At 45.0% G+C, this 23,689-nt stretch overlaps 1 protein-coding gene across 7 annotated transcripts in view; it reads right to left on the bottom strand.

The window, feature by feature from the left end:
- The window catches only part of LOC135898538 (anoctamin-7-like), a 117,270-nt gene that overhangs the window by 20,371 nt on the left and 73,210 nt on the right, over positions 1 to 23,689 (bottom strand). For 6 of the 7 annotated variants that reach the window (XM_065427539.2, XM_070534594.1, XM_065427540.1 and 3 more), the window contains 9 exons: positions 19,473 to 19,581; positions 18,766 to 18,875; positions 17,934 to 18,041; positions 15,853 to 15,989; positions 15,066 to 15,234; positions 12,859 to 13,024; positions 12,228 to 12,318; positions 9,474 to 9,640; positions 8,300 to 8,382 (listed from right to left, as the gene is read on the bottom strand). In XM_065427539.2, coding sequence (XP_065283611.1) covers positions 8,300 to 8,382; positions 9,474 to 9,640; positions 12,228 to 12,318; positions 12,859 to 13,024; positions 15,066 to 15,234; positions 15,853 to 15,989; positions 17,934 to 18,041; positions 18,766 to 18,875; positions 19,473 to 19,581 — 1,140 coding nt within the window. Of the gene's footprint in view, positions 1 to 8,299; positions 8,383 to 9,473; positions 9,641 to 12,227; positions 12,319 to 12,858; positions 13,025 to 15,065; positions 15,235 to 15,852; positions 15,990 to 17,933; positions 18,042 to 18,765; positions 18,876 to 19,472; positions 19,641 to 23,689 lie in introns of all 7 variants that reach the window. The other variant, XM_065427544.1, reaches the window with a different exon arrangement.

Consider the following 23,689-nt stretch of genomic DNA (forward strand, 5'->3'; position numbering starts at 1 on the left):
AATTAAGACGAATTATGTAATTAAGCGCAATGCAAAGATAACCTGAATACCTCTAAGGGACGGCAGACATTACCTTAGTACTGTCTAGCTACGTGGCATTTGTATATGTTTAAATCATGGTGCATGATAGTTGGGGCAACCTGAATACAGGGTTATCAAAGCTTTATGAAGTTTCTAGAAGTCGCCTGTGGAAGATAGCGTAATGCTTGTCCTTGAGGTGGATGATTTGAAGAGGCGGACATTACTAGCACGAGAAATCGGAAACATATGCAACTAGTTAACAAAAAATCACCAATTAACTTCTTAATAAATTACTTTAGGGCACATATTGGAGTTTATTGATTGTAGCCGGGAAGCTTGCAAGGCGGATCCACTTGAAATGAATTTTCAGGACGACACCAGTTTCGATATAGTATTTCCCAAAGTGTGGAACAAAATACATGGGCGTCCCAGATACTTTGGTGCTTCAATCCATAAAAGAGCGTTTTGTTAAAAAAGTAAGTAGAACAATAGTGCGTTTTTACGGCAAGTTTTATAACGCATATCTCCAAACTGGTGTCATTCCGTAAATTCATTCCAAGAGGATACACCTGGCAAGCTCGCCGGCTAGAATTCGTAAATTGCAGTATGTGTCGTAAGATAAATAATTTATAACATAATTAGTACATTTATGTTAATTAGCTGAATGTTTTTCTATTTCTCGCGCAAGTAATGTCCACCTCCCTGCTTAATCCAGTTGGAGGATTAGGCTTATCTGCAACATGCTATCTTTCGAAAACTCCACAAAACTTAAATATTATCATCCTGTGTATGCACTAACACTACACATTTTTTAACGCTGTCTCGTTTACTGCATGCTTTCTTCAACGCTGAACTGTGGCTTGGAGCAGACTGTTATAAGAAAAGCCAACTGAAAAAATTGTGCTGTTTCTTTCATCAGGGCCTCTGAGAAGAAGCCGAAAGCAAAGAAGGAACATGGCGGTGGTTTTGTTACGTCTGACCGCCACGAGCAGTGATGATGCGTACAGTTAATTGTTGTGCACTTTGCTGTGAATCTGCAGTAAGTCAACTGCATTCGACTGCTGAATGTTGCGATATGCAGGGTAAAATTAAAATTGCGTACTTTTCCAGCACTGCTTATTTAGGATATATGTTATGTCTAAGAACTTAACAGAATAGAATAGAACGGAATGTGCACACAAGCAAATAACAGAAATGTTCTCGAACTGTATAACAACTAGTGTCGGGGACGGGGCGCCCTACTGAACACCATAGCCCTACGAATACACCGTGCCACCATGCACCGTGCTCAATGCAGAATGGTGGCGCCATCTGCTCGGCAAAAAACAAAACTAAATTTGGTGGTGCAGTGAATGTGCGGCAGATGGCAACACGATACGAGCGCGGTTCGAGGAACGCAGATTCCCGGCGTTCTTATTGCACAACTCCGCAGAGAGAGAGAGAGAGAGAGAGAGAGAGAGAGGGCGCGAAATGCGTAGCAGGACAATACAATTTGTTAAATGCCACATCTGACGTTCGTAGATAGAACTTCGGAAATTCTTTTTGATTGGATACAAAGGGGGCTTTGGCGCCCGAGTTGGGTAGCTCGATCGTTAGGCGGCATGGAAATTTCAACAACGTAGAGAGATAGAATGAGAGGGGGAAAAAATAATGATAATAGAAAATATGAGAATCGCAATGAAACATTTGTGCTTCCATCTGTGTGAGACCGACGTTCCCTCTCTCCACATATCTGTGAGTGTTCGCGTGCGTGCTGGAAATAATACCCTCCCATAATCGGTAAAAGAAAAAAAAAAAGGAATCAGGAACACGCGGAACACGCCTGTTTTCGTTTCGCAGTCCTTGGGTAGAAAAGGCCGCATTCGTTTCTCCGCAGAATATTGCGAGAGCAGTGCCCCTGCGCATGTTGTTCACTTTTATAGGATTTCCTGAAAAATCAAGGGGCCAAGAATATTTTGCGCGGGTCGATAGTCACGGTCGCGATGTTTCCTGTTTCCAAAAACTTGGAGACTGACAAAGAAGCTTGAGAACAAATTAAGGACCGCGCAGAGAGCGATGGAACGAAGAATGTTAGGCGTAACGTTATGAGACAGGAAGAGAGTGGTGTGGATGATAGAGCAAACGGGAATAGCCGATATTCTAATTGACATTCAGAGAAAAAAAATGGAGGTGGGCAGGTCATGTAATGCGCAGGTTAGATAACCGTAGCGCCATTAGGGTTACAGATTGGTACGAAAAGAAGGGAAGCGCAGTCGAGGACCACAGAAGACTAGGTGGGGCGATGAAATCCCAGGTGAAAATCATTTCCATTCCCAGCTGGATTATGAAACCGGAAATGTTTCCAAGCTGGGAAAATTCCAGCTGGAAGCGACGCAATTTCCAGCTGGAAATAATTTTATTCCCAGCTGGAAAGCATGCAGATTCCAGCTGGAAACCACATAATTTCCAGCTGGAAAGCGTGCACATTCCATCTGGAAACCACATAATTTCCAGCTAGAATCTGCTGCATTCCCAGCTGCGACCAGTAGACATTCCAGCTGGAAATGGAAGAATCTACCAGCTGGAAGGCTCAGTGGTTCCAGCTGGAGCCAGAAAATCTTCCTGCTACATTTCCAGCTTTAAACCATTGACCAGCCGCTTTGGTGTTGAGTCATGCCCAAGTGAAATCCCAGGGTGTAAGTTCGCATCAAGCAGGATAATAACTGGCCAGAGCTCGCATGGATCTTAGCTCGCTGTCGCAAGTCACAGTTATAGTTGCTAATGTGATTGGCGGCAGGACCAGCCGGTCCAGTCAAAATACACACAGCCAACGCAGCACGGTGCTGAAACTTTAAATCATTTATTTGAACACCTGCAGCAAGGATCGCGGAAGCATATCTTGCATCTCCCTCAAGATGTGGAATACACTTGCATCTCCTTGTACACCATCTGAAAGACATATTCAAACACAGTGAGTGAAATTTAATACAGTCATGACTTTAATCCACTCAGTTCTAGTAAACAGTGACCTTTACCAAAATCAGATGGATTGTATCAACAGCTTTTGGAGAGTACCATAGTGTACCTTCATCACAGCCCCTTCTACAGTTTATGTGGCGCAAGGCCTCGACCTGAGCTCTCGCAAGGCTCTCAACCTGAGCTGCAGAAGCGATGCAGTGATTCTTAAATTGCTTAGCACCGTTGACTGTAGCTTTAGTCTAAGTGGAGTTCAAATGAGCTCACTTGTATTTTGAACTAGGCGTGTGATGCAACTCAACAGCCTCCCAAGAAGCATTTATCTTCTGCATAACGCAGGAGCTTGAGGGACAGTCTTTTTATGTTATCGTCGTTTTGCACCAATTTAAATGCCTGTTTGCAAACACGCACTTGCAGAGAAAGCACGCCATAAATGTGCTTATATTGTGTTGCGCAGATTGACACATACACACTAGTATTTCATAGGTGTATGCGCAACATTGGGCACAGACATTGCATGGCACTATTTCCAAGTGGACTATTGGAGACAAAAGGGGCTTAAGCAAACTGGCAAGCACTTCGCATATACAGGATGATAATTTTTAGTTTTTATACATTTTTAAAAATCGCCTGTTGAAGATACCATAATTTTAGTCCTTGAGCTGGACCCTCCAGAGAGGTGGAGATTACTTGCACAAAAAATCGAAACACATATTCAGCTAATTGTAAAAAAATGAAACAACTTCCTAATTTATTACATTACGGCACATATAGCAATCTACGAATTGTAGCCGATGAGATTGCCAAGCGTATCCACTTGGACTTAACTTCCAGAATGACACCAGTTGGAAATATCCGTCGTCAAATTCGCCGTAAATGTGCACTGTTGATTTACTTACTTTTTTATCAAAACACTCTTTTATGCATTGGAGCACAAAAGTAGCTGGAACGCCTATTTATTTCGTCTCACACTTTGGAAAATAATATCTCGAAACTGGCGCAATTCTGGAAATTCATTTAAAGTGGATGCATTTTGCAAACTCACAGGCTACAACTCGTTAATTCCAATGTATGCAGCAAGGTAATTAGTTAAGAAGGTTATTTGTCAATTTTTGATAATTAGCTGAAGTTTTGTTGCGATTTTGCGTGCTAATAATCGCGTAACTCTTCGAATAATTCAGCTCAGCGACATTAATTATGCTATCTGCCACAGGTGAATTCTACAAATTCCGTAAAACAAAAATGATCACCTTGCATACGAACATCACGTACAGCACGGACCTATGATATCATGCTCGAGCGTGCCAACTTTCAGGATAAAAATGAAGATTAATTACGTTCAAAACATAAACAAGTGAAATAATTACCTCGATATGGTAGAATCAGGGCTGGAGAAAACGGTGCTGTTCGATCCGCACTGGTGAATCCACAACACCACATATTACAGCAATAGAAACCGTTGACATCCGCTTGCCTGTACTTGTAACGCCGTCCAGAGAAGAAACTGTTTAAAAAGAATTACTTCATGTGCAAGATCATGCAGGCTCCTCATAAAACTTGTTCATCAATCACTAACGCACACCCGAAAGTCTCACGTTGTCTTACTGCCCGGCTATGTGACAGTTGCCGCCATGTGCTGTACGAAACTGGGGGCACTGTGGCGTCGTCACATTTTATATATTCGGCCTGCATCTGTAATGCTGCTGTTTGCTTCAAATAAAAATCCGAGCTTCTCTGCGAACTACTAATATTGCAATACGAGCCTATTATTTTATTATTAGTGTCAAAAGAGCACATCAAGACAAGATACGAGACTAAAGCTACTAAGCATTCAACAAAAATGGCGGCGATTGTAGCGGCGTTGCGCAGGAAGAAAAAGATAGGAGCAGCGGTCACTGCAGCCTGATAACTGCTGAAGGTGCCACATGTTAGGGCTCTTTTTTTGGTAGCCAGGGAAGGAATTGCTATGCTGTAAACACTAGCCATTTGTGTGTGCAACGGCTCATCATGACCAATCGGGCAAGCTCCTCGCTAGATGACGTCAACAATGCAGCAAGATAACAGTGTCGATCAGGAGCGCGTCGCTTTTGTCTACTATAAGTAAGGTTCAATAAAAGTGGCGGTTTTCCTGGTAATATGTTTTTTTTTTGGCAACTCGATCACACAGGGCACTTTCGATTGCAATCTATCCCGATCAAGCCCGATCGCCATCAAAGGTACCCTGAGTGATGAGCATTTCCATGCAGTTCATGCAATTAATTACAATTGCTGTCACAACACAAACGAAGAAAAACAAAACTTTTGCCGCTGCAAGAGTAAAGCTTTTGTTCCGATACAAACACCACCTAGGACTAAATATGGGCATGTTGCAGATATAAAAAATGTCTTAATGCAAGTGGGAAGCATCCACTTTCCAGTCGGTAGATTCTACTTCCAGCTGGAAAATGCTCTACCCAGTTGTTTCCAGCTGGAAGCGCTGTTTCCAGGTGGAAAATGCCGTATCCAGTTGTTTCCAGCTGGAGCTGGAAAACTTCCAGCTGGAAGTGCTGCTTCCAGCTGGAAGACCAGCTGAGGTGGATTCCACTTCCAGCTGGAAAGTGCCATTTCCAGCTATTTCCAGCTGGCTCTGGAAAATTTCCAGCTGGAAGGGCTAATTCCAGTTGGAAACCTGGCTGGAAAGACCATTTCCAGCTGGAAATTCAGAGCCCATTTTCATGTGGGATTAGGATATTCGCGGACGTTAGTTTGATTCGGTTGGCGCAGGATAGGGGTAATTGGAGATCGCAGGGAGAGGCCTTCGTCCTGCAGTGGACATAAAATAGGCTGCTGCTGCTGCTGCTGATGATGATGACCTTGGTTTGTCCTATGCCAAGTTTCCTTCTCAATGATTTCATACTGCGTCCGTTTTTCAGTCTTTTTCACGTCAGTCTTTCTCACGTTATAATTTCGAATATCCCTTATTTTCTCCTTGTTGATCAGTTTTAACAGTTCCGCGAATTCTATCATATCTCTTGAGTAGGAAATGTTCATTCTTTCTCGTTTCTTTATTAGGTCCTTTGTTACTTAGGAGAGCTTGCCTACTCGTTGCCTTGATGACTTACCTCCCACTTCAATTGCTGCCGCTGAAGCCAGCCTATAGTTACGGTTTTATTAATTACCTCTATGTCATCTTCATCTATCTGTTCTAAGGCTGCATATTTGTTGGCAAGTAGCAGCCTGAATTGATCTGCTTTTACCGTTACTGTGTCTAAGTTGGCCTGTTTCTTCCTGGCCAATTTTACTTATTCTCTCTTCAAAATTAGGTGAATCCTAGACCTCACCAACTTATGATCACTGCACCCCGGTTACCCTACCTATCACTTCTACATCCTGCACTATGCTGGGATCGGCAGAAAGTAGTAAATCAATTTCATTTCTTGTTTCACCATTAGGGATTTTCCAGGTCCACTTTCTGTTGCTATGCTTCCTGAAGAAAGTGTTCATTACCAGCATCTCTCCTCTAGCATTCCTAGAATCGACGCCGTAGTTGCGAAATGCTTGTTCACCAGCCTGCCTTTCCCCCACATTTTCATTGAAGTCGCCCATTACTACAGTATACTGAGTTTGCACTTTTCTCATCGCTAATTCAACAACTTCATAAAACTTATCTACTTCATTATCATCATGAGTGGATGTTGGAGTGTAGGCTTGTAGTACCTTTGTACTACCTTCTCATTAATGCTGTAGAATTCGTCAATGTTGCCCGCTATGTCCTTATGGATTAAGAATCCTACCCCGTATTGCTTCTTATCTTGGAGACCTTTATAACACAGGACGTGGCCGTTAGTCAGCACTCTATAAGCATCACCAGCTCTTCTAATTCCACTATGGCTAAAGATATCCCAAATAATGCCTGATAGTTCCTCAAAGAGTCCTGCTAAGCTAGCCTCACTTGAAAGCCCTTGTGACAGGCCTGTTAAAAATAGCAAGAAACGCCGGCTAAAATATATACTATATGGCTGTCTAAACAAGAACGCGAAATATCAATCATTGTATATTAACATTATGATTTAACAAGTCTGTCGTAAACGACCCTTTAATTATGCGACATCTTACTTTCTTACGTTTAGCTGATACAGCCTTCTTTTTAAGGATATCTATAATTTTCAATTCTCCTTAGCCCGTCTTCGTTGACTCGGCCGTCATGAAAAATGAAGCAAAAAAGAAAAAGACAAAAGAAAACGAGGAATGACCGTAACGTTACTTTGTATTATTATTTTACTAAATAAATACATGTCTATTGAAGAGGTCGGGGCGCTTCTCAGAGGTTAATCTGTAGCCGTGCAACTAGCCTGCTATTCCAGATGTGGAGTACCAATATATGCCTCGCGTATTCATCTCCAGATCTCACGGGGTCCTTCACTCCTTATTTTTTGGTAATTTCCCTTCTTACGAGTTGCCGTAAAGTGTGCTTAGGCGCACACCCCGCGCTCGTTCGCATTGTTGCATGCTCCTCCATTGCAGCATGGTCAACAGCATGTGAATAGTTACACCCGATGAAGTAAAGACAGAACTCGCTTCAGTATCGCGAATGCTTCAGCCTTGAGCTCTCAGGTATTCTGTCTCAGATATCATAAGTGTGTGTGTTAGACGTGCGTAGGTTTTACCAGGCACTCAAGTACTCTGCACCGCCAGCAATAGAGCGTTCGTGGTTTTTGGAAAAGCGCGGTCGTGTTTGGTGAGCGCTCTCAGTACTCGCCCAGCACACCTTAAACACTCGGTATTTAGACTATATATAGCTCAATTTAGATGCGGAAGTCTTTATAAGTCTCTGAAGTACGACGTCATTGATGCACCTGAGAGGCGATCAAGAGCATGCACCACTACTTTGGCCGTGCCTGCTTGTCACTGCCTAGCTTTACTGTAATTGTGGGAAATTTACTGCAGCAATGAAGGAAAAGCTATGGAGGCGGAGCTTCTGCATGTGTGTTACCGCGCCAAGTCGTGCGGCAGCATTTGGGAGCGCTGTTCTAGTACAACCTATAAGCAGCACTTTTGGCTTCTGGGAGCAGACGCTGAATCGACGCAGCATCCACGTGCGACGGTTTCACGCTTGCCCACGCGGAAGGGAAATGTGCAAAATAAGTTAACTTGAACACTCGGTGGTGTGTCTTATTTAACTGTTGTAAACGAGGTGTTAACGTTCTCTCGTCGCCAGTTTAAACAAACGCGCATGAAAGTGCAGGACTACTTTCACAAGCACTCTCGGTTGTGCGTGCGTGTTGTCTATGCGAACAGCGAACGCCATGAATGTCAGAGTTGCACCTGATGTGGTTTCGCCTACCTCTTCCTCCTCGAAATCCATGCAGTCCCAATGGTGGGCCAGGCTGGCGGACTTCCTCTTCCAGTACTCGAGAAACGACACGGCTGGAGGGGGGGGGGGGGACACACGGAACAGACCGTCAGCGCATCTGTCTCGGAAAGCGTGCGTCAATGCATGCCACTTCCTTAAAGAAAGCCGTTCAAATTGTTGGCAACTACAGCAGTGGAAAAAAAAATGGAAGTGCTGATGCAAGTGCGCCTTCTGTTGGTTTTGTGCGCAGCCAACATTAATTTGTGAGCCCTCCAGCAATGTACTATCCGCTGACGTGCGTGCCATGGCTTTTCTTTTCTTCAAGGAACGGGCACCGGGAGCGCCTGACACGTTATTAACAGCGGAGTTGGTTGCCCAGCGACGCTGGTCAGATACTTTTTCGGGGCAACCATTCCACAGGTGGTAGCGGAGTCAGCTGCAAGTTCTACTAAACTGCCGCCGTGACCGCGGCCGCCATCAGTGAATTCACAGAATATACCGATCGCTCCACAGTTAGGGTGCATGCGCGTGCACCTGTACTTAACGCTCTGGCCAAGATGGTGCCAATATTCAGTGCTTTCTCGTCTTACTTTGATGGAGCAGACAGACCAGGCTATCTGCATTGTGAGTTTTGCCACAGAATAAAAGAAACTAAAGTAAGTATAAATATATATAACCCTACAACTCAAGATAAAATTGATGCGCTTAAAGAACGGCTGCTATTCTATCCGTTATAGGATACCGCTGCAGGCATCATTTAAGGCAGCAGCGGCGCATTGAAGCACGTGACGTCCGTCTAAAAAAATTGCATTATGGTGTTTTACATGCCGAAACCATGATCTGATTAGGAGGCACGCCATTGTGGAGGACTCCGGAATACTTCGGACCACCTGGCATTCTTTAACGTGCACCTAACACCTACGCGGGTGTTTTCACAATTCACCCCCATCGAAATGCGGCCGTCGTGGCCCAACACCATAGCCACTAAGCGGCGGGTTGTGAGATCTGTCTATCAGTGGAAGTATATTCAGTGCAATATCATTTCTTATCGTGCTCTTTGTTGACGGCTGCATTATATAAAAGTTCAGTTATATATTGGGCTCATGCCGTACAGGCACAGTTGGAATTGCATGACTAGAAAAGAGCCCACGGGTGGAAGACTGACCCCAGAAGGAGACGAAGATGGCGTAGAAGACGGTACCCGGGTGATCGAACAGGTAAGTGATCTTGGTGAAGATGCAGTTGTCGCTGATGTACCAGTAGTCGCAGCCGTACTTCTCGTCACAGCGCGGGCACATTCGGTACTTCTTTTCGCTGTTGCATACCTCGTTCCTGCGGTTTCAAGAAAGGTCGTCGAATGGCAGCCTGCTGTTTCGACGCTAGCTGGCTTACTGATGTTAGCAGATGGGAATAGTGGGGGAAATTATTCAAGGAGAAACTATTCTGGCAGCGCTTGCAACATAGCGGGCTGCTCTGCCGTCCTTCCACCTAACTTCCCGTTTCTTAAATGGACGTTGCTTTAACGGAGTCCGTTTGGAAGCCAAGCCAGAAGGACTACTTTTTCGTAAAATACGTTTCGATGCAGAAGGCTGGCAGTTTGACCGCACAGATTGGCGGTTCGCTGACCCAGAGCACTTCCATTAAAACAAGATCAAAAGAACAAAAAAGTAAATAAAGAAAAGGGAGAGGTTCAAGTCATGCACTGTGAGTGTGAGCGCCTTTATTCTGTTCGAGGTGTTCGTCTCCCGAAAAGTAGAGCCCTGCTCACCACTCATCAGGAGGGCGCTCCTGTAGTTTGCACTGTTCGCCGTGCATGTTATCACAGCAGGTGTCCGTCTTGCAAATGGAATTGATTCTGCTAGATGTCGACTTGAGAAACAGAATTGAATTTTATGGTTTGCAAACGGAAGGGAGACCACGGAACGATGGCTTGAAGAAACACTAAGGGCGAACGTTAAATCAAGCTAGACGGTCCGATAAACCTTTTGGGACTTCAGCGCTTTCGCTTGACGGAAGAAGGGAGGGATAATCATTAATAGAAGGGGGGGATGGGGGGGGGAGTCATAAAAGCAGAAGTCCACAAAAGCTGCAAGGTTGACTTTTCCTCTAGTTCTGAATGCGAATGCACCTTGTATTTACTTTTTCTAAGTCTATAAAAATTTAAGCAGTCACACGTTTCCGCTGCTTACGACATCACAGTGAGGTGTTTCGGAAATTTGAAGGCTGTATCGCTAGCGACCTTTAGTTAATCTGCAAAACAAAAACATTACTTTTGGTGAGGTAGTTATAGGGTAAACCTGGATACAATCTGAAATATAGAAAGCAGCGTGCATTGCAATTGCTTCGTTTCACTTATAAGGAAAACAGCAATATGTGTTTAAAAAGTACTGAATAAAAAAGTAAGCAATATGGGCACTTCAGCATGCGCAGAGATTAACACATATACTTCCTAAATAGAAAATCTAGATTTAACGAATGATTAAAAAAGAAAAGACAATAACAACAAACACGACTAGCGCCACTGCGACGTGTTGCTAATACTTTGAACACTTGCCCATCTTATTAAAGAAACCCATTTGCATGTGACATATTTAAAATGTGTAATTTATAGGCTTGTTTAGCTTGACACTTCCCTCTAGTGCCCCCAATTTGTTAAGAGGCTTCTCTGCGTTGCCATGCTTGTGGAGAAGTCGAATTACGTGGACGGATGGACTGATATGTGCCAGCAGGGGTTTCTATATAAAGTAAGTGAAGTGTGTGGTCAAGAACGAGCTCCTGTAGGTAGAGGTGCAAGCACTTCACATCTGGAGACAACGACGATGACGAGGTCGGCTAAATGTCCAACGTACTCAGTGCGGCACCATGCCTACGCCCGCCGAAGACCGAGAGCTCTGTTCTGGTAACAGACGAAAAGCTTAAACTCGCGCACACAGCACGACCTACCAACACACTTGAAAAAATACCCTTGCGACACTGGCAGCTTCGATATTCACGGAAATAGATTTTAGTCGAAGCAAAAGAGAAGTGATAAGGGAAAGGCATGCAGGTTAACCAGACCGAGTCCGGTAGGTTACCCTGCACTGGGTGGAGGCGCAGGAGGAAAAAAAGAAGAAAAGGCAGGGATGTTAAACAGAAATGTGTCTTGTTGGCTACCCTACTCTGTATATCAAAAAGAGGAAACGGTAAGAGAGGGAGGGATGGAGAGGGGTGAAGAAAGCCCCGGTTAGCTCGCGCACACACACGCGGAGGGCCTCAGCGAGTCGCAGGCGCTCACATAGACCAGTCACCATCAAGCATGACAAAAGTGCCTCCATAGCTTTGTGGGCCGACGAGCGATGAGGACGGTCTTCAAATAGCACCTGCACACACAACGGCCGATCGTCCAGGCGTCGCAATGCGATAGATAGTCTTTCCGACTGGAGGAGCGTGAGCAGGTGTAGGAGGATAAAAGTCGAGCGCGTTTTAAAATGATATGTGGCAGTGCACTATCTTCACTGAGTTGGATCAGCATCAGCTCGAGCACGCTTGAAAATAGAGAGATAAATGAGACGCGAAAGGCAGGGAGGTTAGCCGGAAGATAGATATCCAGTTTGCAACCTTGCACTGGGGAAAGGGTAAGGAGATACAGAAAGATTTTAAAAAATTCACAAACATGGAAAGAGAGGGAGATTAAAGAAAAAATAAAGTGCGCTTGAAAGTACAGTTGTGACAATTGTATAAGACACTGGTAATCTCTGGAAGAAAAAAAAAAAAGATCCACAGAGTTAACAGCAGTAGTGAAGACAGAATATAAAATTAACTTGTTAACTCTGGCAGTGTTTAACGCATTCCTGTTGTTATACAGTCTAAGCAGGTTACAATAATCGATAAGTGCTGAGGAATATTATTTTCTGTCGAATTAGCAAAACGAGACGCTTACGTGGGGCCATCGTTGCTTATGGTGAAGATACCGTAAAGAAACACGAGAAAACCCATGGCGGCAGCAGGCAGTAGCCAGCCAGTGTAGAACCCTGCGGACAGATGATAAACGTGCGAATGAAGGTTAAAGAACCCACTAGTATGCGTAAGTGAACGCTGCATGCACTAGAGCATACGCAACAAGTTTTTTCAGTAAGTTGGACTTTGCCACATAAATTTTGATGTGGAGAAGCGCGCCTTCGGGAGGATAAGTTAACGCACAACGTTATCTTACTATATAGCATTTTAGCTTTTCAGAACACTTTGCAAGTCAGTAGCATGAAATTCGTTGCTTCATGTGCAACGTAAATATCAGCAAGCATCCAAAAGAGCAATGGGCCCCTTTTACGTGTGCTCAATGTATATAAAGTGGTCTCAGTGTGATGGGATTGTTCACGTTACCCGAGTCTGCTTCCATTCAATACAGCTTCTTTTTTTTAATTTAATGCACTTAACAGCGGTAGAGAGATAGATGGTCGAAAAGCATTTCTCTTTTGCAATGCTCGGGGGAACGTGCGAGTTCTCACCTATTTGCAGGGTCGAGAAGTAATTTCGGGACGGGGACATATACTGAATAAGCATCCCACACTCACCGAGCCAGGCGAAGTAGATGCCAATCTTTTCGCCGAAGTACTCTCGGATGTGGTCCAGCGGCTGGCACTTGTACCAGCACGACCAGCGCGCCCAGTACTCGTACAACACTTGACGCCGGTTCCACATAGACGGTGGTACGTTGCCCGCAGGTTTTCGGTAGTCGCCCTATGGAGGCACCAGTGAGTTACTACAGAGCTTTAGCCACGGTAACGTACGCCAGTCACTGTTAATGTAAAACGAGAGAAAATTTTTTTCCGAGAACTGGAGACTACCTTGTTTCAGACAATTCTGGCTAAAATTATCATACGTTTATGATGATTGTTTCGAAGGATGAAAGAGAGGTTTAATAGATCCCGAAGACGGGCGGCATGCCTAGCATGCTACTCCAGGCGGATCCGATGAAAATTGAAATGGTGTGCACAGTTCACAACACGGATACGTAACATACACAAAGCACAACACTCAAATAAATGCTCTCATTGTGGCGAGCGCATCTAAGGAAACACAAATGTACCTTCGTTACGCGCGATTCACAGGCAGCACTAGTGCATGCGCAAAGGGCGTGTCTGTTCAAATGATGGCATTCGCAAGATGGTTTTCCCGTGTGATATTGCGTCAGGCACTTAGCCACATCCCGACATTCGTTTGCAGAATCAGCACAAGGAAGGCATAAAACCGTTTATGGGCAAAGACGCACTTATTTTTAAGCTTATAGCACGTGTTCAGTCTTTTTGGCATATGCACTGCTATCGCGCCGACGCCATTCGAAACAAGTTATGACTGACGGTATCTGTGGTCGGTGCTGCTCGAGACCTCCAGCCACGCATAGCCGTTTCACACGCTTATGCGGGAGGAGCAGTGACAGAGGCAAGCTCATTATGCGCGTTGCCGCGTGTGTTACGCTTAGCGTCATTGCGCGACATCTCCACGCCATACGCGGCCGTGTCAACACCTTGCTACCGTTCACCACGCACGCTGAGATTACCCAAATGGTTATCAGAGTTACCAAGAGATTTCAGACAACCATTCTGCGCCTCGTAAAATTTTGTGACAGGACGATGTAAGAATATGGACCAGAATCGAGTGGATTGGATGTTCAAAACAACCCACACTAAACAGCAGACCTTCAATTTCACATGGCAGATATTTAGACACGGCCAGCGATTGCATAATATAATAGTTCTTTGTCAGCTTTTAAAAAATTTGAGGAATCTCGAAGGAGACACACTTTCCATGGCAGATGCGCTCAATTTTCGCCCTATTTTGATTTCTGCGGCGAGGAAGCTATACGCAAAACTCTTTGAAGCACATCGTGTTCTTTCTGAGTTGCAGGTACTTCCTTTCGGTTCTTCTCCTTTCCCACAATGTCCACTTACCTCATTATTGCTGGGCGATATTAAAGTGCTAGCTACGTGACCAAAGTTCACTTTTCTCGTGTGTGGATGCGGGCAAAAGGAACGCATGATCGAGCATGCAAATGAACACACTTTTTGCATGCACGCTACTGAAGAGAGAAAGAATGCGCAAGAATGATTCATCCAACAACGACAATGCGCAGGATTCACCTGGCCGAAACTCGCACACAAGAAACAAAAGCGTACTTCGAGAGATATCACTATAGAACACTATATAGTGTGCACCTACACACACGTATCTATATGTTGACGGTACGTAGAAAATATGCGCGAGCACCGGGCTGGACAAACACCGGGCTGGACGAATGCTGAAAAACATCTTAACCTCTATCCGTATAGACATGATCGATGCACAAGCAAGAACACACAGGGAGATCGAGCGAAATAAAAAGAAAGTGAAATGAAGAAGAAAGCAAACTTATAGCATAATATCATTAAAACGGCATACAAAACGAAAGAGCAAAACAAGAACAAGGTAAAAGCGGTAGCCAACGTTTCGACAAGTGGACTTGTCTTTTTCAAAGCGACATATGCTTTCCTCGGCACAGTATATATGGGAAGGGTTCTTCTAAAGGGGAGAGGGGTAAGGCGGGTGGTTGAGACAACGACCGAAGATGTGCTAGCGGCCAGGCTGTATGCAGAACTGAAAAGAAATGGCAAAAGATTTTCCATCTCTCGCCTTCCCGGTGTTTTCCACAGGAAACGACAGGGATTGCAAAACATGCGCCGCCAGCATGCTTCTATAGCAATCGCCGCCGTACAGCCGCCTACGTATGAAGTCGTACGCGTACCTCGTGCAAAGGGAATGCGGCGGTGTAGACTCCTTCCTCGATGAGTCGGTCGATGCCAATCTGCGCCTTGCGACGCGCTCCGTAGCGCGCCGTCTGCAGGATCTCGTAGGCCACGCACACCCGCTGCGTCACCGTGAAGTACTCATCCTGGTTGTCGCTGCCCAGAAACCTGCGCTCCAGCACAAAGTACGGCTATGTGTCAGGGCAGAGCGAGCGTTATATTAAGCTATTTGAGCATAGTTTGAATCAGGTTCGTGCGAGAGACCACGCCTCAAACCTTTAGCGTTTTCTTTTTTGAGACATGAACATAAAATACGGGAAAATGTGGCGCGCCTAAACACGTAAGATGAGACGGCTACAACATCAGACAACATTTTTGCTGTTCTTTTACTGTAGGCAACATATCACGTTTGTTCTTTGTAGGGTTATCGAACGATCGAACTTGAAGCTTTGCTGAAATTGATCGCCTTTTTACCTCATTTATTGTGCTTCTTCGTGGTTATAGTATGTAAAAAGGGTAGCAGCTAGGGCACTATCTGTGTGAAAGCCAAGATGCCGACGGAGGCACAGAAGCAAGATTTGTCGGGCACAAATCTTCACAAGAAGCAGTAATCCTACAAATGGGAACGTTACACATGTGGCTAGAAAAGGAGGCGAAGAAGACTGCGAAGAAGAGGAAAGACGAAGTTTTAAGGCGCAAGCTGCTTTGTGCAAACTATACAAGCCGCCTTCATGTAATCGTTAGGTTAAAAGACTTGCCGGCCGACACAAATGATATGTAGCGCACCTGTCCAACTTGGAGCGCTTGAAGGTACAGGTGTAATAGTCGAGCGGCTTGTTGGGAACGTCTGCCTCCATAATGTTTGGGATGCGTAGCGCCGCCAGCACACCCGCCGACCAGTTGACGCTCGGATTTGGGTGTGCCTGCGTGCGAGCAAGTTTGTGTGCACACATACACGGCGCAAGTCGCGTCATAGTAAGTAGCCACCGAAGCGCATCGTAGAGCACATCGCGATCACTTTCTAAGCAGAGTTATAGAGAAAGCAACTGATCGTTTCCGACAAATCAAAAGGAAATGGTCGTGAGAGGTTCAGGCAAACTTTCTGCAGTATATATATATATATATATATATATATATATATATATATATATATATGATCTTTTAGAAAGTTTAGGAAGTTTAGATAGACTATCTTGATAAAACGATCGCAGTGATAACAACACTATTAAGCTAAAGCTGCTATGTCTAATAATCACTGCGTGTTATTATTATAACCATTATTTTATTGACGTGTGGGCTGTCTGCGAGGCCGCATATTAGAACGTCATGAGTGTAATTATTCGCCCCTCGATTGTTATCCATGTTAAGCTAACTCGGTTACAGCAAGATCCGAACCCTTCATTTTTCATGCTGTCGGTCCGGTGTAGCATGCTAGGCATGTCGCAAGGCAAATTTCTTCAGGATTTATGAAATAAATGCCTATCTCTCTCAAACAGTATTCTATTGACTAGCAACGTAGTAGTAGTATTAGTAGTAGTAGAAACACTTTATTATATACAGAAACCAAATGGGATCCTACATCAGTCACTCAGAGGAAGTAGGGGAGTGAAAAACGGAGTTTGTGCGGCTGGGTGGTGCCCCTATTCCAACGTCCCACTGGCACGGGCCATCTGTTCAGCTGGCTGGATTAGTCGTAGCTGACCTTTCAGGGCCAGGCTAGACAGCAGCGCCTGCCATTTGTTCCGTGTGCCGTTTGTTTCGTGTTCTTCGTGTTCTGCACACTCCCATGTAATGTGAAAGAGTGTTGGTGTTGCACCACACCACGGATACATGTCTCTATATGTAGGTGCTCGTCTGTAATCTTCGCAACATGGCTGCCTCGGCAACTTTGAGTTAGCCGTGCTGGGATGGATAGATTTTTCTATATTTGTAAAGCTCTAACGGCAAGGGCGTAAACATTTTTACAGTGTAGCAAGGGTCTAGGGGTGTAGGGTCCTCTATTGCAGAGTCCGGAGTGGCTCGGTCATTTGTAAAGTCTCGAGCTACCTCTTCCGCGTGCAGGTTCCCGGTGACGCCCTCGTGCCCCAGTGCCCATGGGTCACAGTTTGGATCTATTCAACCGTGGGGTCCCATCCAGTCGCGACAAGTATTCGGAGCACCTGTGCTCGAATTTTGCTCCTTAGATAGCTTCTGCAAGCTTTATATGAGTCTGTGCTTATTGTTAACGGAGCTTTTCGCATCCAGCCCTCTTGTATTGCGAGGGTAATCGCAAACACTTCCGCATATGTTGTAGAGGCGCGATCTATTGAAGTGCAGGCAAATCAGCAATCTAAACATTATCAAAAGGACACTCATCAACCTTATTATGCGCTGATCGGTTGCGTAACAATGTTACATCGCCTTAGTAAAACACTTGCATCGCCTACCACGGCTATTCTATACAGTATGCATTGTTACGTAGGCCGTGGACGTTTTAGTGTCTACAGTTGACTAGTTGTCACCTGTAAGCTAACTCCAAAATTATTTTCGAACCCTCTTACAATGTTGCAGAAGAATTAAGTAAACCGCTTATGCAAGACACAATAATGAATTTATATATAGGACAACGAGCGTAAACCTTATGCCGGAGTGAAAGCGACAAGCGCTGCAGAAGTTCATCGGATCAAATGAAGGCTTTCGCCTGGAGGGAAGACAGTCGTGTCACTTTCACTCGGGCCACAAGCATGCGAGCGTAAGGCTGAGTACTTTATGCCTGCTCTCATCTCTGGCAAGGGAGAGGAACAACTGCTGCCGCCGTTCGTCCTTCCAACTAGTGCGCGTGCGCTTGTGCGTCTACGCGCGCACAGAGACAGCGCCGCTGTTCCCACCTGCAGCGGGGCGCGGAGGCAGAGCTCCTCGGCGTAGCGGAGCAGCACGGGCCACGGCACCGAGAGCTTGATGAAGTGCGTCGACTTGTTGTCGCCCTCCACCAGCTCCTGCGCGCGCAGAACGTCGCGCTGGCCGTCACAGCATGCCACAATGCACGCACGCGAATCCATGAAGAGCTATACGGAGAGGCCATTCAACTAACCTTTCGTGTCTTTGAGACCACGTTTCATTCTCTCCAAACACTGTTCTCGCGCGTTTCCATGGATTTTCAAAACGCATTCATCGGCGCTGCCTAGCATCTCAAGGCCAAATTGCGTGCATATACGCAGTCGTCCACAAAAGATTACGGGACACGGAATTGGTGAAAAAGCCCCATTCCCACCCGATGCGTGGGTACAAACAGCCTCGTAAAAGTTGCGGTGTGCAGAGCGTAACGTGCAGTAGGATTTGCAACGCGTACTTCTATACTTCGAATTACGAGCGCCACGCCTTAACCCAGCAGAAATTCACATTTTCTTTGGAAGCCCTGTCCCGTATATTTTTATGGTCGAATGTAATAGTAAGCAGTTGGCAAAAATTTTGAAACTTCTGCGTGCGCCGCAATCACAGCTGTTCCAGGACATTAACATCATAAACGTCGTGCGCACCTTATTACCCTGATTTTGCCTTTAAAGGAGGCAGAGGCGCACATGGGCAGAGTGGCAGATCTGCCGCCATTTTGCTTACGACTCATAACCTATACAGCACGTGTAGATTTATCTTCTTAAGATTGCAAGATTAACCCTCTCGTGTCTCAGCGATGCCTCGATCTGCTCCACTTTCAGCACCCACCTCCTCCATGTCGAGTCCGGCCTGCCGCAGGTTGGCCATGAAGGTGGACCGCCACTCATCGTGTTTGCCCAGTCGTGCTCCTTCGCTGTCCTCGTACACCAGCACGTAGTCTGCAATCGAGAGGGAGAGAGGACGTCATCCTGCGCGCGTGGCAGTTTCGACCGAAAACGGGTCCAGGAGATTTCCGCTTGGAATTAGTATTATAAAGTTAAAGTGACCTGTGAACTGGCAAACAATGTATAGCTGAAGTGTGCATTCGGAGGGAAAGGGGAAGCAGCAGAAAATGCACACAAAGAGGAGCGAATGGGGACACTTGTGTGGGCCAGAAACTAACAACCATAAATGTTCTATCTGATTAATAAGTTTCCATTGGTTTATTTCGCACCAAAACAAAATTAATTAACATGCAAAATCATGGCCACTGGATTTTCACTTTTCGTGCTGATGGCACTGTAACAAGGCCCTCGACCCTCATTAATTTCTATATGTAGCTCTGATTAACCCTGTCTACGTTGCCCCGTGCCATCCGCCGCACAATAAAGATATGAAATGTCGGGCAGGAATTGGATACGCAACAATTTTGACGCAAAGGACTGGGATGCGGGGTAGTGCTGGGTTAAATTACTGGTGAACGTGCCGCGACTGCCGGCGCCAGCTGCAATCGGGACGGCGACGGTTGCATGCTGCAGGACCTCGTCGACACTCACCGATCCTTCGCTTTCCGTCGCGGAAGAACAAGGGCGCCTGGTTCTGGACGGGCCCCATCACGAGACCATGATCGCTGGCCTGGGACTCCAGCTCGTCGTCGGCGGCGTTCTGCGCACGAGGTCGGCCTCCGCTCAGCTTCTGCTCAAAGACGCCAAGCTGAAACGCCACTGCAGCCAGCGCGGGGGGGCCGCGTGTAAGCTACCGCGCACGCCTTGGCACCGTACGTGTATCCACCACTTACAAAGAAGGCCTTCCGAGTACAATTCTGCTATACTGCACAGAACAACACCCTCCGCATGAACATTCGCACGCGCACAGCGTATACCGTGCGAGACAATATAGAGACCCTGTCCAAGATCCTGTAGTTCGCGTTCGCCCTCCATGCAGTCCTGCCATCACCACTCATCCGGCAGCTGATGTACGAGGACCTGCGAACTACTGCGAACCACTTCCACCCGAGCTGGTTAGGCCACGCGCGAGGAAAATAATTTCATTTCCCTATTTATCAATAGTCTTGTGTGTGTGACACGCGAAAATGTATCCAAGCGATGTCTCATGTCTTTCGCGCCGGGATATTTAATTACTGGAAGCAACTGAGCAGTTACTTTGGCTAAAGCTCAGACTCCGTCCCGCTCAAATTTTGCAAGATGCTAGTCTTCAGCAGACTCTTTAGGCGAATTCAGTGGTTATTATAGTTGTTTCTTTGACATATCGCTATTTGGCGGTTTTGATACTTAAAACCCCAGAATTTATTTAATTAAGTACCTCATACAAATGAACTGATTTCATGATTTTATAACAAACCATATTGCAGGAAAAGCTCAAGCACGTATATATGCTGCAGGATAAAATGAATCTAAGTACTGACGGCGCAGAGGCTGTCAACAAAAGGCAGTAGTTCTTTGCTACCAGTGAACTAACCTACGAAATTATCAGGGTGTCCAATCGCTCTTGGTTGGCAACCTCAGCGCAGGCTTAATTTCGCAATTTGTTAAAATGGTTCAATACGAACAAGTGATTTTTTTTGGATAAATTGTTGTCAGCGAGTGCTCGTCCTATGCCATCATTCGCTTTTCGGTTGTCGTGCTTTTTAACCACAGTCAATCTTAAACAGTGCAAGCCAAGTTGCTGTGGCAGAGGGGCCCAATTTCGCAGCTAAATGTAAAAGAACGCCCGTTCAGTAGACGCCCATAACTGCCTCACTCAGGAGGGATATCTGAGCTATTCCGCGTATATGAACAACAACTGTCATGGCACATCATGATTAAGCAAAATGAAGTGGGCGCTCTGCTTTGGGGTATCCAACAATCTATGGATGGTGTCTGTCGGCTCTTCATCACCCCACGAAGTCAAAAGAGAAAGATGAAGTTGTTCCACTGCGTTTACTGTGGATGGTTTTTGTCTTTTACATCTCACATGCAGCTATTGCACTCGCACGTTTCTACGTATCATTAGTTGGCACAACTACATGCTTCTTTTGAGCAAAACTAAAGGCTAAAAAAAAAACAGCATATACGAACTGCATGATTAAAATATGCGTACCAACATATCATGCAGGAATGGAGCGAGCTATAGAGCTGTGCCGCGGTAGGTTCACTTTTGTCGTGACTTTTAGGGTTAATGAAGGAGACGAAAACAACGAAGCAAGCAAACCACAGCTGTCCTGCAATGTTCGCGAGCGACTGAACTTTCGCCACGCGGTTGTCTACAAATGTCGTTTCTGCGCTTCGCGTTACGTTTACAGCACCGCGAAAGCGAACGCACTCGAAAGCACCGCATAGCCTTTAAAATGCGAGCACTCGACATTTTTTTAGTGTACCTTATGAAGATAATATTTAAGAGGGTATCTCCGTGTGTCGCTCTCCATCCATAACCAAACCAAGCTTGCTGTAGCAGTGCCGGCTATCTTGCAATAACGCCTACTGCAAGCAGCGCCAAATGCTACGGACTACGCCTGCGTATAAGTTCAAGTAACAATCATAGACGGGAATACATTTTCTGGACATTGCCCAAGACCATACTAGGAGAGAGTAGCAGAGAATATACGTATATTTTTTTTTTACGCCTGCTTCGTTTAGAACCGAATTTGTCCACTCTCTGTTCGTTCACGAAGACCCTAGCGAGACGATTCTCGCCATTTTGTAGGTATTGGTGCGAGCCAGACATCGAGAACCTGGTAGTGCAAATAACGAGAAAAATTTAATATGCGCGAAGCGTGACTGCTTCATCATTCGTCGTGGCTCCTTCCAGGGCGGTCTTTGCACGCCTGGAACCATGTTCACAAAGACGTTTGCGCACGGGAATAGGAGTGACCAGCCAGGCGCGGGAGCAGATGAGGAAACTGAATGCGCCAGCCAATAAGATTTTTGCAAGCGAAAGTGTCGTTGAAGACGGCCCGAACAGTTTTATCTTGTTAGAATTGGTTTAAGCGTGAACTCCACGGCACCTGCAGTGTCACTTTTTGCAACAGAAATTCTGTCATAGCTTACTTTTCAGCCGATCGTTGATTTTCTGGGTAATTTTAGTCGACTGAGAGCCCTTACTTCAGTAACTGCACTACAGCTTACACGAACAAAATGCGTTAAGCAGATTTCGTTTAATGGGAACTTGAATTGCACCTATGAATTGAATAAGATGACTCGAGATGGTCACGTCAGCTACTTTGCACTAAAATTAGCTGCTGTTGCAGGACTAACTCACTTTAACGAAGATATTCTGCCTACCAAATCTAAAATCCTGATATACAACCGAATATTATATTCACACCTAAGCTATTGCCACTTTGTAAAATGAATTATTACGAATACAAACTTAAATAAGCTTCATGTACTACAGGAACAACTAATAATAATTATAACAGCAATAATAACTTGGAAGCATTGGCAATGTTTGCTATGAATATCCGTAATCTAAACTTTTTTGTCAATAATAATATGATGACAGTTTATAATATCTATTCCTATCGCTTAGTTTATTCCAATTAAAATGAAATAAAAATCAAAATATCTTTTTGCCCAGCTTAGCTATTACTAGAGAACAGTAACTACACACAAAACACGTAAAGCTGATTAATGGCATATTTCATTTTGTAAAACAATCTATGCACAAATTGGAAGCTATTAAACGAAAGCTCCAGGACTTAGAAAATTTTTGTGCTACAATTGAAATATACATGAGAGCGACTAGCAAAAAGTATTTTTTTAAATATTTGCTCCTAACTGTATTTTGTGAGTAGTTTTTATTTTTTTTATTTATGTTACGGGAGACGTGACGTACTGTGCGGTATGTAGTACTGAGAACTCTAGGAAAATTGCCCCAGATATAGAGATCTTAGGCCTTGTTTAAGGAAATAAGAAAATGTACACAAATCTAGAGAAATTTCGCGCTAAGGAATTGAAACGGAAATGCTGCTAACGTGATGGAGTGTTTAGGTTTCAGTCACGAAAAATAACCGCCGCATTAACACGGGAACGTGTTAGCAGTGCAGTGAACGCGTCTCGCCCCCCCCCCCCCCCCCCCCCCCCCCGTAAACAAGTCGGTGTGGATAACCTGAGCCCTTCAACGAAGTACTGCTACTGAAATTTTACCGTTCGTACCTCCTGTTGTGCTGCCGATGTCTGTGTAATCTGAATGCAATACTTATCCGTAACGTGGAAAACAAACGTGTGCGGGATCACCAACCAAAACAGTGCGGGCAAATCTGGCCGTAAACGGACAGCGCCGAGCACGACAAGATATGAACAACAAAGTATAAACGTGCTGACGTCTTCTTCTGCTATTATGGCTTCAAGCAGGAGGCTGCCTTGCTGGCAGAACTTCCACTGCGACATAATTTGAGCTTCAGTCCGGTGATTTCCTTATTTTATCATAAAGAAGTGAGCTTAGAGATAAATTTAGCGATAAAAATTGCAGTCTATATGCATACCACTAACAAAAAGCTATCATTATAAAAATCGTAATGACAAACTCAACAACTACATTTCACAAGTGTCTACGAAAATCTAGGGATTTTTCACAAATCTGAGTTAAGGGAAAACTAGCTACGGCGGAACCACTAGCTGTGTCCTGTTTTATGCTTGTAAGTGCGTATAACATATATTCGGACTGGCAAGAGCTAGCCAGGCTTGTTCTTTACACTCTTTTCTGCTTGCTTCCCTTATCATATTAAGATGAAGGTTTAGATTATTATTATTATTATTATTATTATTATTATTAT

This window comes from Dermacentor albipictus, chromosome 2, assembly GCF_038994185.2.
Source record: "Dermacentor albipictus isolate Rhodes 1998 colony chromosome 2, USDA_Dalb.pri_finalv2, whole genome shotgun sequence".
Taxonomy (NCBI): Eukaryota; Metazoa; Arthropoda; class Arachnida; order Ixodida; family Ixodidae; genus Dermacentor; species Dermacentor albipictus.